Raw genomic sequence first — 16,277 nt, 5'->3', positions numbered from 1 at the left:
TTCAATCCAACCTTTATTTTATTCTTTAAGTTTCCCTTTCCGGTTCTTTTTACTTCCTCTGACCCTTCCATTTCTAGCCCTCTTTTACTTTTCTTCTCTGATATTGTATTCTATTCTCCTTTCTTTCTCCTCTCTCTTTTTGCTTTATTGCTTAAAGAGTTTTCTCCCACACATCCTCCTAGTTCTTTCCAGGGAACCACACTTATTTCTACACTCTGGTTGATTTTCCTTTTGAGTCAAAGACCCTCTTCCAGATTGAGAATGTGTGGGTGACTGGCAAACATTTTGAAAGAAGCCATGGAAAGGGAGTTGCTGACTTACAGCTTTTAAAGAGGGTGGGATGCAAGCAATAAAAAATGGCAATGTGTCTGAAAAGTTCTTTACTTATTATCACTGTGGCTGATATTGTTATCCTGATGGAGCTTCGCATTTGAAAACCTAAAAGAATGTTTTTTTCCTCTGAGCTATTTACAAAGAGAAATTCCTTCCTGGGTAAAATTTATATTACTAGTTAACCAGCAGATACCTGCCTTCTATATGATAAAGCCTATAGATGGGGATACTGAGCTAAAAGATGCCAAGACCCTGCCTACAAGAAATGAAAAGTCTAATGACAGGAAGTCGTAATGAATACAGCACAGAAGGATGAACACAGTCTCTTTAGGCACCAAGAATGTGATAGAGAAAATAAATTTGTTAATATGGTATAACTGGTAAGACTGGCAAGCATGGTGCTATTTTAACCCAAAGGTCAGGGAAGTCTTCCTGTAGCATATGACACTGAACCAGAGCCCTAGGGGCTAAAAGGTAGACATAAGAAGATCAAGAGAGAAAGCAAGTGTAAATGTCCTGTGACAGAGTAAGTTAGAGACATTACGAAAGCTAATAAGTCCAGAGAGCAGTGAAGAAAGGCAGAGTAGGAGGGTTTAAGATCAGAAACTTAAGCAGATGTCAGATCACTGGAGGCTTTGTAGGCCATGGTAATAATTCAGGTTGTATTCAGGTTGCAAAGCTTGGCACTAGAGACTTTATATTAGTTATTAGTAGAGTCAGGTATTAATTTGTAGTTTTGGTCAAGTCATTTTCAGAGTCATCTATTAGAAATTGTATGCAACCAAAGGCCTTCACACTCTAAGCCTAAATCTATTGGACCTACTCTTTTTACCCAGTGGGGTGGTGTCGTGTTTTGGTATGAATCACTGAAGTGGGCTGGGGATTTAGCTCAGTGGCTCAGCTCCTGCCTGGCAAGCATGAGGTCCTGAGTTCAATTCCTGGTACCCCCACACAGAAAAAGAAAAGATAACTGAATCACTGAAGTAACAATTACAATATCAATCCTTGGGGTTAATCCAATTGGCCCCATTATCTAGAGTGTATCCCTTTGGGACATCCTTTTAGACAGAGACATAAACAGCTACTTTCCACTGGGACTGAGGAGAGAGGGAAAGAAAGGTGATAAAATCTGATTTCTTTTAAAAATATGTGAGGTAAATTTGTGGCTTTAACTTTCTAGAATTTTTTACAGATATTTCAAAATTATCTAGAATTTTTTAAGTAATTCTCACCAGATTAATGCTTTATTTATACAATCATGTTGCAAGTTAGAAGATAACTAAAAATATTATTGCATCATTGGGTTATTCTTTTATTAAGAAGGTCTAAAACCCACAGATATAATAATTTTCTTTAGGCTGGTTAGTAATCCTGGTGGATCACCTAAATTCCAATTATTCCTGATTTGAACTGTAAGCAAACTCTTGAAACCTGAATAATTTCTATGCAATATCTTAGAAGATCACTTGTTTGTAAAACAAACAATTCAATCTAAGTACAGAGTAGATGGCTGCATGAAGAGAGGTTCAGAATGGTGTTCAGCGGAATTTAGTTATTTCAGAATTTGAAATCTTTTAAAATTGAACTTAAGTACAGTACTTTTTAATTATTATTGATTAAAATTTCAAAGTTTTACAAAGATTCAGAAACACTTTAGTGGGGGAATAGAGGATTGTGGGACCAGTGGAGGAGACAGATTCCTGCTAACGTGGCCTCTGCAAAGCTACACAGCTCCCAGAAGTCACACTGAGGTGTTACTCCACTGAACTGCAGGATCCAGCAACACAAATCAAATTATGGGGCTTGAAAATAAGGTTTCAGAAAGCAAGTTGCTCGTTCATTGATATAATCGGGCTGAGACTGACACAGAACCGGACCAGAGCTTCTGACACGAGAGGAGTCTTTATTGTGGGGGAGAGCGACATGGCAGGCTGCCCAGTGGCCTGGGACCGCAAGGAGCTGAGCAAAGCATGGGTTTTTAAGCTGTTCTTAAGCTTTTGGGGAGGGTGTCTGTGGGCCGGAACATTTTTTGGGAGGGGGTGTCTGTGGGCCAGAACAGCCAGAGCTGTGGGTGTTTTTGTCAGAGTTGAACGTGTCTGGATCTGCCAAGGTGGATGAGGGCGGGGTTGGCTTTTGCCGAGGGTAACTGGAGGGGAACAGGTGAAAAGGAAGGAGTTTTTATTAACTCCTTAGTAAAAGAGCTTAAATTCCCCATAGGGGAGGGGTTGCCTTGTGACTTATCAGTCATATTATTTGTAAAATATTATTTAGAACATAAATGTTGTATGGCTTTAATATTTTGGGAGTTAAAATGAAATAGGGCATGGTCTGATTACTTAGTACAATGAGAGGTGACGATGACCAGTCCTTTCTGTGACTACATTATGGGTCATTTTTTTGTTTACCCTGTAAATAATACACATAATCTACTCTACAATCAACATGAAGATCATTGTGAAGATCATTTTTATGGGATTAAGTGTCAATGACCATTTTTCTGGCAACATGTAGATAGTCAATCTTACCCTACCCTCTGTGAATATGCTATTTTACCACCCTCTTTCTAACAATAAAATTAGTATAAGGAGAGGAAAGAGATAACTCTTTCTATACATTAGAGGTCAAAAAATTTAGCATTGGTTGCAATTCATCTGCCCCCTGGATTTATCTCTGAAAAAAAGAAAAAGTGTTTCACTTCATTCAAGATATAGCTTAAATCTTGCTTTGGGACACAATGTACCCATCCTTTGAGGAGCTATTATATTTATAACTGAATAGGTAGAATTCCAAATTGTACCTTACAGAAATGAAACGCAAATGTGAAAACTAGTTCTCACAACATAACATATAGATGTATGCAATTAGGTGTTTTCATAAATGGATAGTTGTCTGCTTTTATATTGAAACATTGTTTGGAAGTTGATAAATATCATTCTAGTATCCTAGAGTTACCCAAAGTAAAATTAATTAAATTGCTAAAATGTATTGATTTGAGATATGCTGGTACTAGCTCACACTGGCTAAGAGAAAATGGTTAACTTCTGTTCCCAACTGCTTCACCCTTGGCAAAGTACTAGTGGCCTGAAATCAATCACGATGAGTATTTACACCACAGGAACTGACCAGCTCTGTACTTTTTGAGTTTCATGTTTTGGAAGCCCAGTTTATCAGTATGTCATTACAGATATGTGATAAAATCATCACGGACAATTTATGTTTTGGTAGCCCATTTGTATTCTACATTATATGTGATCGTCATATACATCAGAAAAAATGGGCCAGGTCATAAAAAGATGTCAGGTTTTCTATGAACTTGCTAATATTTAAATCATTAGTTAAAAGAGAAGAAAGGAAGAAAACAAAAATCTTCCGCTGCCACTTGTCCTTGGAAAAAGATAAAATTACATCAATGGGGAGCCTGCTCCATCACATTGCTGAAAGTCTGGGCTTTCTTATCCCTTTAATTAGAATGTAGAGTTTTGCAAAGTGAGACCCTCTTTATCAAATGCATGAGGGTTACTTTAAATTGCTGTGTGTCGAATCATCTGCTTAATTTGCTATTCCCGTATGATCTATAGTCTGAGCACCTCACAGGCTGTGCATAATAAGCAACCGGAGTGGGAAAGCCTGGGTTCTGGTCTCTGTCCCAACACTGTTGGCTTGGGAGGCACTAACACTGCATCCTATAGTGGGTCAGCAGCAGGTTCAGAAGACTCATACCCTGTTTGAAAAGATTACTTAAATGTGTCAGATGAGGGAAAGGAGCCAACGGGTCTGGCAGATTATTCTTTCCCTGGGTGTACCTGTCACACACTGGCAAGAGCCAGCCACAGGTCACTCATGGGGCTGGGATGAAATTAATCACCTTCTTTTGGAAAAGAGCAGCCTTGACTTCCTCTAGTTCTCAATATGTTTCTAAGCAGAATGCAAAATGCTCACATTGGTCTATGAAACCCTAAGTGGTTTGAATTCTGGCAAGCACAGGGAAGATTTATGGGCCCAAGTAACAACAGTATTCTCCACTAAGCTTCTGTATTCAGCTTCCAAATTAGCAGAAAGGTTAATGGCACCATAGCTTTTAGTATGAGCAGGAGTTTACCTCCCTTTGTCATTAGACTCTGCAATGTCAAACTCCACTAAAAATAGTGATTTTAAGGTCCTCTGTCCAGCACTTTTTGTATTATAAACTCACACCCAAAGTACCTAAAGAATTTGCCTGCCCAAAGTTTTAAGGTTAAGATTGGTCTTTTAAGTCAGTTTCCAATTTTCTCTAGTTCATAACACTATTCACTCATTTTTAACTCATTCATCAAATACTTAACAGCTTCCTATCTCTAAATCGTCATAGATTCAATCAACAAAATAAATTGTAAGCTACTTTTTCTACTGAGGGTTAATTTTTAAATAGCTATTGATGAAATATGTTTTAAACTAAATGTATTAATTCATTATGTACTGCAAACATGTTCTAATAAAAATTTTTAAACATCATTTATATTAATTTAAATTGAAAGTGGATTTATCCCTTCTTATTAGATACATTCAGTCCTTCAGGACTTAGATAAGAGGACTCCTACATCAAGAAATCTCATTTTAATTACACTGAACAGAATTTTAATCTTAGTTTTAGACACTACACTATCACAGATAACTTTAAACCCAGCTATTAGTTTTCCCATCATACTGTAGAACCCGCTAGCAGGAAAAAGACTATTACTTTCTACATATACCCTCAAAGGGACAGAAAGACTTTCCTGGGGCCAATCCCACTTCCTTTTGTCTAGAGAATGAGGAAAACATATAATGCATTATTCTTCTAGATATTATCTGACCACCTAATTTCTTGGGAAGACTTCCCTACATACTAAAAATGTATGTGTGTGTGTGTGTGTGTGTGTGTGTGTGTGTGTCTGTGTGTGCATCTATAAGTATTGGAATTTGTAGGAAGTATACTACAGACATGAATACAATGCTGAAGCATATTCAATTTATAACCTTCATTTTCCCATACCGCAGAGTACAAAGGATATTTCTGTAGATTTGTTATATAGGGTTCACGTCTACTTTTTCTAAAAGACACACGCATCCAACATGCCCCTGAAAGAAGAGACCATTTTAGGAGAATTGTTTCTGGTTTCTCTTTCCAATTTCTGAGAGTCTCTACCCAATTCATATGGCAGAGGGGGCAAAAGAAAAACTTAACTTTATCAATTACTTCACTGGACATATCCTGTCAGGAAAGAACTCTTGTACCGAGCATGATTTATATGGAAGGCAAATAGACTTCCCAGTGTATCTCTTTTTTTCTCTGAATATATATTAAGAACTGGAATTTCCCTTCCTTACTAATGGAATGGTGTGAGATGATCAAACTGCAATATCTTATTTTCCACAGCCCTGGATGTGTGATTTGAAGACTGAAAGTAAGTGTGAGAAGTGCTGAGTAATCACACCCAGCTTGTATAGCATCTAAGCCAGTGATAGAAAACCTTTTAGAGCTTTCAATGATACAAACAACCCGCTGTGGCGTGCATGCGATAGGTTCACCACCACTGATCTAAGCCATGTTTTCTCAGGATGATCAGTAGCATGTTTCCAAATGCTTAGGCCTGTTGCCATTTCATCAATGATCAATTCCACTATTGTGAATATAAGTTAAAAAAAAGAAGTAGAAGACCGTTGTGTTATATAATGTATGTAGTGTTTATAATGAGTCTACTGGCAAAATTTTAACGAGCTTATAAGATGCTTGACAGATGCATCCTGTGCTCTACACAAGAATCCAAGGTTTTATGAGCTCTCAGAGCTGCTTTAATTACTTAAGGTTTTAATTACGTGGAGAAATATGGTGGATATAAAAATAAATTAATACTGAATTAAGTCTAGGAGGAAAGTGAAACTATTTACAGCAAATTATGGTAAACATAGCTATAGATTTCCATCTCAGAGAGTTAGGAAGACCATAAAGCAGGAGTTAGATCATATGTGAAAATATCATTTTCAACTCCTTTTTCAATCTCAAGTACATTAGGGTCTAGAAAACTTCGTTTTCTGCTTGGCTTCCATTGTAGCCATAAACTTTCTTAGGACTCACTTAATCTAGATTCCTTTTCCTTCTGCTCAAACCTCTCTATTGTCAGCTTCTTCACCACCTCCCAAACCCACTATCTAGTAGATAAGAAAATAAGAGACTACAGAAAAGTCACAGTGGTTGTGACTTTGGTTGAGATGTCTCTTTGGTCTACCATTGTGAACTGGTCTAACATTGTGAACCTGGACAGGAGAAAAGACCTACTAAAACACACTTCCCTTATACATATCTGAACCAAATTCAAAGTATAAACAGGCTGGCTTAACACCATTTATATATAAGAACTCGTATCTTTATTTTAGTTGGTGTTTAATCCATTATGCTAATGCAGAACTAGTACATCATATACATCCTAGAATTTATTGGATCTATTAAAATAAACTGGGTCTATCATTAAAATAGTGTCATATTAAAATATGATACTTAAAATATCATGTATTACAATAGTGTCATATTAAAATATGTCATTATTTATCATTGTTCTGAAAACAATCTATGGCAGTTCATTAAAGCCAAAAATAAATATTTGCCTAAATAGCCAAGATTAACAGCTGTGAGATCAATAATTGGTGAAACTTCTTTTGAGAAAGGTAATGGTTCAAAGTTTCTTGATTGTTTGAATTAGGATAAAATTTAGCACCTAATTTAGTTTTCTTTCATCATAAAAATTCAAACACGATTAAGAAAGATGGCAAATATTACACATCCTTTCCAATCTTCCTCAGCAGCCTATTTATGCTATAAAACCACATCACTGTGAGAAATCTTCAAAGCCACAGCTCTGGTAGCTTTAAGCAGCACCACTGGTTTGTCTCCTTCCTTCTTTCCACTCATGTGTCATTCTAAGAAGCTCTCATTCTCTGTTCTATGAAGTTATGATTCTGAAGACAAAGTGATAGTGAGGACTGCTCAAAGCTTTCTAGTCCATTGGATTGAGTGGTGCACTTTACCTCAATGGTTAGCCAAAAGGACTCACTGTGTACCTCTGGCTGCCCATTTACTCATCTTTTTCTTCCTCCTCTTTTTTAATATTTCTGGGACTGTGCGTGTGCATGTGTGTGTGGAGAAAAAAGAGAAAACACTTTATAAATGTATATTAGTATCTGAAAAGTATTCTTATTTTAGAAATATTGTTTGACGTTCAGTACCAAATAAAATTTCACAACTTTAAAGTAGGGAATAACATTCTGTTTATTAGCTTCTTTTATGGAGTGCCAACAATAATTTTATATAAATAATGAAAGAATGAGTAAAGGTCCTCAGCAATTGAGTTTCTTACTCAAAACTTTTCTTCATTTTATCTTTTGTTTGCTTTTTTTTCAACCAACAAAATAGAGGCTGTTCTCCAGTTGATCTTTCTTATTGTGTTCTTTAATATTTTGGTTATATATACAATAAATAGTAGTTCCTTTTAAAACTCACTTGCTTAGGTGGTGAGAGAATCTATAGAAGAGTGTAAAAATGATACTAATTCTGATGAGCCACATTTAGGGTAGAAATTTTCTACAAAAAATGAAATAACTTTCATCCAGTTGAGAGCTGAAGTTTTCAATTTTTAACTCACAGTTCTTCCTGGCATATTTAATGAATTTAGTAATACTTATTCTTATTAAGAACAATCATTTTCAACTGATCTTTATAGGTCTCTTATGTCCAATAAAGCAGCACTTGAAGCATTTCTGAAATGATAACCTAAGGCTCCAAACTACTTTCACGTTCCTTTCAGTTCTGGGGTGATGGAACGATGAGGGACTATGATCAGGACTTTTGGTAGCTACTGGATACTCATCTGTAAATGTGATCACTAGTAATTCCACACAAGAGTCTACAGTATCCACTTATAAAAATAAGATGAGTTCTTAAGCTAAAATATGCAGATGGGAGTCTTTCAATGTAGGGAGCCCTTGAAGCTGGAAATAGTTTGGTCCTGAGGAAACATCTCGCCTGACACAATTTCAGTCATTAGTTGATAGGCAACCTTGTGTCTTGTGATACTAACTTTGCAAAAGTATAAATAAATGCCCCTACAGTGACTGTTTAATTCTTCTCCTCCAATCCTGAGAGAGAGGACCTCCACCTGGCCTCAGATTTTGTCTCTCGGCTATATTTTCCTCATCTTGCCACTGTATTTCCCAAGACCATTGATAGCCATGTGGGTTGCAACACTTAAACATCACTCTTCTCTTTGCTTCTTCCAGGGTAACCCTTCAATGAGAGTATGGGTTCAGCAAGTGACTCTACAATGAGACTGTCAGAATTCAGGTTCTCATTCAGCATTTGCTAGCTATGGACAAGGATTAAACACCATAATCAATAAACCTCAATTTCCTCATCTGCAAGAGGGGAAAGGGAAATTTTTTATATCACAGCTGTTACAGTGATTAGATAGGATAATTCCCACGTGACTGTTCATTGAGAGCAGTGCACATAATAAATGCTCATTAAAGGACATCTGTATAGGATGTGTATATATTAACCTTTATTTTAAAAAGAAAAATCTTAACAATCAAGTATTTTGGCCTATTCTTTCAAAGACAAAGCAACTGAAGCCCAGAGAAGCAATAACTTGATTAAGGCCTCATAGCTGGTTAGCAGATATACTGAGACTAGAATCCTGGTCTTTTTATTCCAGTCCAACATTCTTTCTCTTACATACATTACAGAGCATATAGAACATAGAGTGCCCTAGAAATGCCCTAGTTAATATTTCTCCAAAACAATTACAAATTGTTGAAACTGTTAAACTAATGAAGGAAAAAATGCAAGAATTAAAATAAAACAACACTTTAAAAGAGGTTAAAAAATTGTAGGGCTAAAATTCAGGAAAGAATTTGGAGGTCTACCAGTTTGTCTGTGCTTGTGGGCAGAATACCATATATATTTCCCTCAGAATGCAAAAATAGAAAGGAAAATACTATCAAATGCCACTGGATAGTTGTCAAGAAAAGCCAACAAAAATGATTACTTTAGCAATATAAAAGTGCTCCACAAAAGCATAATAATCAACAATATTTAAGCAGCATACCACTGAGTATCTGACAAGGTGCCCATGTTTTATAAACAGCATTTATGGACTTTCACAACTCAAATTTTCACTCTTTATGAGCTGTGCATAAATTTGGGAAGTGGTTGAAACCACATTTCACATCAAAAGCGCTTATGAGGCACCCTGCTAAATAAGTGTAAATATCCTTGGGAAATCTCACAGCTCAATGGAAATGGATCTCTTTTTTGGACAGCTAAAAAGTGGGTGGTTTCCCTGGGATTTAGGTAAATGTTGTGGGAAACACACAGAATTTCCACAAATCCAGAAATTTGGGCTGAGTGTTTCATTTTCATATATATAATTATCATTCTGGAAATTATAAGTGCCGTATCAGTTCTTTTTGCTAATAGTTTGGCTACTGAACACATATTATATAAAAGTTATTTTCTAGCATGGATCAAACCACATCTGGGCCACTAAAGGACCGTCTTATTCATATTTTGTCCCAAAGCATATAAAGGTATTGCATACTTACTTGTAGAATTTCATTGAGATTATTAATATAATAATTTTAAATGCTGCTACCTGAATTTCCTCATATTTCCACTTCCAGTGAAAACTCCCTAAGATCAAAGGACTGTATCTTATTCATCTTTGTGATCCCAGTACCAAGCATAGCACAGTTACTATAAGTGGAAAGGAAAAGGAAAAAAAGAATGGAAGGAAGCAATAAAGGGAGAGGGAAAGAGAGAGAAGGAGGAAGAAGGGAAACAAAAGGGGAAGAGAGGAAGAGGTGGGGAGGTGCAGTTAATTTTTCTATTCAGAGAATGGCAAAGGGAAACCCCTCTTCCCCAGATCATTGTTAATGACCTTAATTTGAAAATCATAATAAGACCGTGAAAATAAAATCCAGCCATGGTCAATATATAGAAGATCTACGGTGACTCAGAATTCCATTTCGTTCTAGCACTGCCAAGTACCCTGTGGCAGCCACCCAGTCAGTGTCGCTGATTGACAGCCACTTGAATGGGTTAATGTAGTCCTGCGACATCACTGAACATGGCCACAGCAGAATTTTTGAAGTCCTGTGTTAGGGCAAGTCAATGGGCTACCCTGGAGTAAAGGAACCAAAGCAGAGAATTCCTTTTCTGAGAGCAAATGAGCACACTGCTCAGTAGGAGACTCAAGAACATAATCATTAAGGGAGCTTGAAGATTTTCTCCTAATAGATGAAGGCATCAGTGTTCTATAGATGCTTTAAACACTCTTCTTCCTACAATATGATGAAATTTTTAGGTCATAGGCATATTGCCAGCTGGGTCCTCAGAATAGTGAAAAAGGGAAAAGGACACAAAGTCAGAAAATTAATTAACTTCAAAGGTCCTAACTCAAGTTGTGTCTACCGTCAACAATAGTAACAATATTAAATTTAAAAAAGGGAAAAAAGACATTTTAAATTTATGAATAATTTCTACAGATATTAAATCAGTGATCATATTAGGTCCAAAATTTTTAACCCTTTTACTCAAAAAAACTATTTCTCTAGATTCTCTCCTTAGACATATTTTATCTGCACCTCAGTTTCAGTCTCTTAGCTCTTTTCCTATCCCCTCTAGGTAGCCATAAAATCCTAAATCAAGGCCATGGTAACCAAACATTTCCAAAGAGAACAGCACAACTGAAAATACTGCTATTTTAACCTGGACTGGAATGAAACCCAATGCAGATGGAGGAAAGTTGATACAGAGTCTCTGGGAATCTGGGACTCATATGATGTGATAGATCTCCTTGTCATCTCTGGTTTCTGTGATTCCGGGATATTCACCACAACTGAGTAATCTGTGCTTGTCACATACAGCAAGTGAGGCTAATAGATTACTGAGTTCAGAAACAAACCACAGGCAGCATGTCAAAACTGAATCAAGAAGACAATATCTATCCAAAGCTGAGAGAAAGTAGAAAATAAATTGCCCTTGATGATTAATTTCAAATCGAAACTCACCTCCGCTTGCAATCACCTTTCAGTGCACATTATGCAATCCTTTTAGTTGAGACATTTTTCAGATGGAATTTGTAAGTTGAGTACAAAGTATAATCAATATTTACTTTCAGCAACTAGACACATTTTTTAATGTGTCTAGTTAGAAAACTTGCAAAAAAAATACATGAATGGGTGAATACACTATTATCTGTAAATTAAGTCTAGCCAAATTTTGTTCATTCAACATCTGACATTTGTTGAGTACTTACCACATAAAATATTTGGAGTAGTTTATTTGATATCATAATTTGAAAAATAACAAAGTGGAATTTTCTTTAAATATATTATATATTAGACTTTTCATGAATTCAAAGTCTTTTTTCTTATTAACCCAAACAATGAGTTTATACCTAAAATGGCATCATATGTTTGTGTCTATACTCAAAATTTTAGAAACGCTGGTTAAAAAATTATGGTGTGAACAATACTAATTATGTTCTGTATTTAAAAGCATGACTAGTCCCTGAAATTTAGAGAATGACACGATAGTTTGACACCATCCAAAGTGATTTCCAAACATCTTATCTGAGGCCTGAACATTAAAACCAAAGAAAAAGAGTTAGCTTGATTTGTTTTGCTAAGTAAATTAAAACCAACACCTCAGTCTTTATCACATACCTTACATTTCCTGAGGAAAATTTTCATCTTCTTAACATCAAGGTCAGGCCCTTGGGGTAGGTTTGTAGTTACAACAAATATTTAAAGTAAGTCACTGGTAGAAAGAAACATGTGATTTTTGTGGAGCTGGAGTGCGACAGGTTGCTGGTAATAACAATAGTATAATCCCAATTCTTACTCAGAATTTTAGGGGTAAAATGAAAGAAGTATACTTGAAAATGTCAGAGGGATCATCAGCCATCCTGTAGCATCTAATCTGGAGAAATGTATACTGAGGCAAGTGCTTAATGATTATTTTTAGTCTGAAGGTGAGAGGCTGGAATATACCCCAGACCACCCTCATGAACTAGGTACTTTCTCAAGGTCATGTGACCCTGTCTATATTTGGACCCATGAGCAAAGTGTGGTTAAATCTGTGGGGTTTGAAAGGTCTAAGTAAACCCCAATTTTTAAGTTGGCACAGAAACAACTTCAAGGATCTTTGGAGACAGCCAGTGTCCATGAGTCATACTAGGTCAGAGAAAGACCTGGGAGCTACTGGCCTCCTGAATCACTGTGGCTCTACTGGGGTGGGGAACAAACCTATTCTCCAGAGCTAAAACTCTGTCAAATTTTTCTTGTTCCTCCGATGTTCTATTCTAATGCTGCACAGGCATTTTGGCCAATAATAGTGAAAACACAATAACTTGAGTTAGAGTTCCAAAGCGAAGCTAATCCAGGCCCTTTATGTAATTATAGCCAGTCCTTAATTACTTATGTATACGAAAGAAAAGAGTGTCTTTGATAATAAAATAATTTATCCTTGAGTTCAATATGCATATTTGGAGTTTTTTCTTTTGTTTTTGGCAATGCCAGCAGACTTACTTTCCTTATTATGATTGATCTTACTTAGTGTCACAATTAACAATCCCTGTGCACACACATACAAACACACATTACTCACCAAATGACGGTGGGTGGAATGCCCAGAACATATTGTAGAATAGGGGAAGGTGATCTGAGGTTAGGTTTTGGCTGCCAGCAATTCACACACTAGATTATCTGAATCAATAAAGAGTTTGCTGTATTTATACCACGTTCTCCTCAGAGCCAAATAATCACATTAGCCAATTCTGCCCCACAAAATATACGTAGCCTCAGCGATTACTTATTAGACTAAGTCTACCAACACAAGAATATTTTCTTTGAAGCAGGATTATCTAGCTTGACTGTTGACAGCAATCCAATAAAGATGATTGCCAGATCTCTCTAGTACTGGCTGCTACACAGGCGCTTCTTAAGCTTGGGGACGTCTGGAGAATGACGCACAAGCCCCCTCAATTTCCAGACCTCGCCACCCACGTCCCTCTCCCCGTGGTCCCGTGGCCCCGTGGCCCCGTGGCCCGTGGCCCGGCCGCCGCCCACCGCCCCGCCCTCCCGGCTCACCTATCTTGTCCTCGGCCCGGCTGCTCTCCGCAGTCTCCGTGGGAGGCTGGGCTGTCGCCTTGGCGGCGGCGTCCTCAGCAGCAGGGGTGGTGGCAGCAGCAGCAGTGACAGCAGCAGGCACGTCGGCTTGTTTAGGCTCCTCCTTGGCGGGGCCGTCTTCGGCCTTGGAGGACGGCGAGTTGTCGGTGGAAGCTTTCGTGGCACTTTCTGTCTCGGCGGCGCCGGCCTTCTCCTCGGCCGCCTGCTCCGGGGCCGCGTCGGGGGCGCCCTCGCCCGGCTTCTCCTCGGCCCCGGCCTGGCCCGGCTCCTCCGCCTTGGGCCCGGCGCCCGGGGCGGCCTCGGCGGCGCCCTCGCCCTCCTTCTTGGCCACGTCGGCGCCCGGGGCGTCCTCCTTCTTCTCGGCCGCTTCAGCCTCGGCAGCCTGGGCCTCTCCCTTCTTCTCTCCTTTGAGCTTTTTCCTCGTTATGTGTCCACGGAAGCTCGCCTGAATTTTGGTCGCGGCTTTATGAGCTTTGTCTTCGGGTTTGATGCCATCTTGTTCAATCTTTTGGTCCTCATCATTCTTTTCAACCTTTGCGGAGAAAAGAGGGACAAAAAGGAGAGCTCTCTTGGTGTCCTCTGCCTCCTCATCAGAGCAGTCAACAACACGCATTGAGCCCTGAGCAATTTACTAGGCGCAAGGCAGCCTGGAGTCGGGAATCCATCCCTGGAAGTTCAAATCCAGCCTGCTACCGCTCCCCTGGTACTTTCTAGGGAAAACTATGGTCTTTTTGACCTCATGAGTCACCGGTACAATTTCATATGCATCCCTTCCCCAGTGCAGTTGCTCTACTCTGCTATCTAGGGCATCCTTTATAAAAGATGAAGGGAGAAGAAAGAAAAGGAGAACAGAAGGAAAAGAATGGAAGCAAAGCGTTTGTAGTACGGAGGGGAAGAAGGGTTGAAGGGGGGAGGGGAATGGGACACAAAGGAAGGAAGATAGATATATCATCTACAGGTACAAATTCCCTATGAGTGTGATCATTATGTATATCTAAAAAGCACTAATAAAAAAAATGAAAGATGTACCATGACAATTCCATTTGTCCTCTGTTTTAGTCAAAGCTTTCTGAACGATACTGTGTTTTCAGGATTTGTGGGAGATTCTGTAAAACTTTATAATTTAAAAAAAATATTATGTCAAAGTCTACATTCTCCCCTAATATTTTGAAATTAGTAAAGAAATCAATATAGCCAACAGAAAGAATATGGTGAATATACAGACAGTGAAGCCCATCAGGATTTATGCGAAATCTACGTGAATTCCACTGCTTTGAGGTATTTGTACAGAATTCGACAGCTCAGAGCACTGGTCTCAAAATGATTTCTGACTTCATCCTAAATGTGAGTCCCCATCAGTAAGAACCATACCGGGTCTTTACACTTGGAACATAAAAAAATGCTCATTATTCTATTTCCTTAAAAATAGAATCTTCTATAAAAAGTGAAAAATACTATTTCCATTTCTTCAAGAAGTGGCATATAGTCACTAAATTAAATTTGTCATCCCCAAAGCGATTTAAACCTAAAATTATCTATTATCATCAACAAAGTGATCCTGGTACTGAAGAAAAGAAGTAAGAAGGCAGAATTTTTAGTTTTTGAAGGCAATACTGGCAGCTTCACATGTACTGCAAGTGACATTTTTCTACTTGGAAATTAAATTACAGGGAAAAACTAAAAGATACAGGCAAATACACAAAATTCTAGAGAGCTCCGTTATTCAGCATGGCGCAGCAATTGGCTTCTGATGATTTGCATTCTTTCCTTGCTTTAACTTTTGAGCATTTAACTTTTGTTCACATTTGTGAGTACTGTTCTAGATCCTGGGAAATTTATAACAACGAGCAGGGAGCAATGTGCAACTTTCTTCAAAAGACCAATAGTAAAGGAGCATCTTCTACCATGTCCTGTGCTTGTTACAAATCTGCCCATGTCCTTGACCTTGGCCTTGCTCCACTTTAGGGGGTAAACCACAGCAGTCAACACACAATATGTTTTCCACCTGTCATACCAGCCCTGTCCCAGTGACCCAGATTCTGCCAATCAGGACACAATACTATTTGACATTCTTTGGTGGACAAGCACACAGGCCTGCCATTGCTTAAATCCATCACCATGTCAGTGGATACACAAATATATTTTTTCAAATAAGATATGCAAGAGAGTAAAAGCAGGATTGATAGCTTTCTCAGCAAACTTCAAGATCAATATTATCTTTTCCTCAGTTAATCGTGCATGTATCCATACAAAGAAGGAAGGGGTAACTGAAAAGTACTTTGGAAAGCACCAACGTGTTTTGGCCTCCCGGTGCCATGCTACAAATGCTTCTCTCAGTCTCTTGCTTACTCTCTCTTGCGCTCTCGCTCTCACTCTGTCTCTCTCTGCCACCTTCCTGCCACCCTGCTGTTCTTGATGACTGCTACTGGGATGCACACAGCACAATCTGGGGCACGGGAGCAGCTGTCCCTGCCAGGAGCTCTCCACTCCGAGATGGAATCATAACCCTGTAAAATTAACAGTTGTGAATGGAGCACAGAGCCAAGATGTTGCTATTTATTTTACTCCATCCTGATTTTCTGAATGAGGCACTTTTCTTATATGACAAGACATCTGTACTTGGGCACTGATGCCAAGTGGTTGTTTACTACAAATATTGCTCCTTATGGAAGAAGGGAAAACTGATCAGGGTGGGCAGGTGTACAGGAAAGACCCTCTAGTGGCTCAAGAAAACTGACACATTA

The 16,277-nt window shown here is 38.4% G+C and overlaps 1 protein-coding gene across 3 annotated transcripts in view; it reads right to left on the bottom strand.

Annotated features, from left to right (window-relative positions):
* Positions 1-16,277, bottom strand: part of Gap43 (growth associated protein 43) — a 94,731-nt gene that overhangs the window by 31,123 nt on the left and 47,331 nt on the right. The window contains exons 2-3 of one of the 3 annotated variants that reach the window (XR_261276.2): positions 13,495-14,065; positions 13,013-13,110 (exon numbers count right to left, since the gene is read on the bottom strand). Coding sequence is in view for 1 of the 3 variants with exons in the window: in XM_005386424.2 (XP_005386481.1) it covers positions 13,495-14,065 (571 nt within the window). In the remaining 2 variants the exon portion in view is untranslated. The remainder of the gene's footprint in view (positions 1-13,012; positions 13,111-13,494; positions 14,066-16,277) is intronic. The other 2 variants (XR_261277.2, XM_005386424.2) reach the window with 2 other exon arrangements.

The sequence above is a fragment of the Chinchilla lanigera genome, unplaced genomic scaffold (assembly GCF_000276665.1).
Source record: "Chinchilla lanigera isolate Chin_1 unplaced genomic scaffold, ChiLan1.0 scaffold00026, whole genome shotgun sequence".
NCBI classification, from domain to species: Eukaryota; Metazoa; Chordata; class Mammalia; order Rodentia; family Chinchillidae; genus Chinchilla; species Chinchilla lanigera.
Note: the sequence above shows the minus strand (reverse complement) of the source record. Positions and strands in the feature narration are given on the sequence as shown.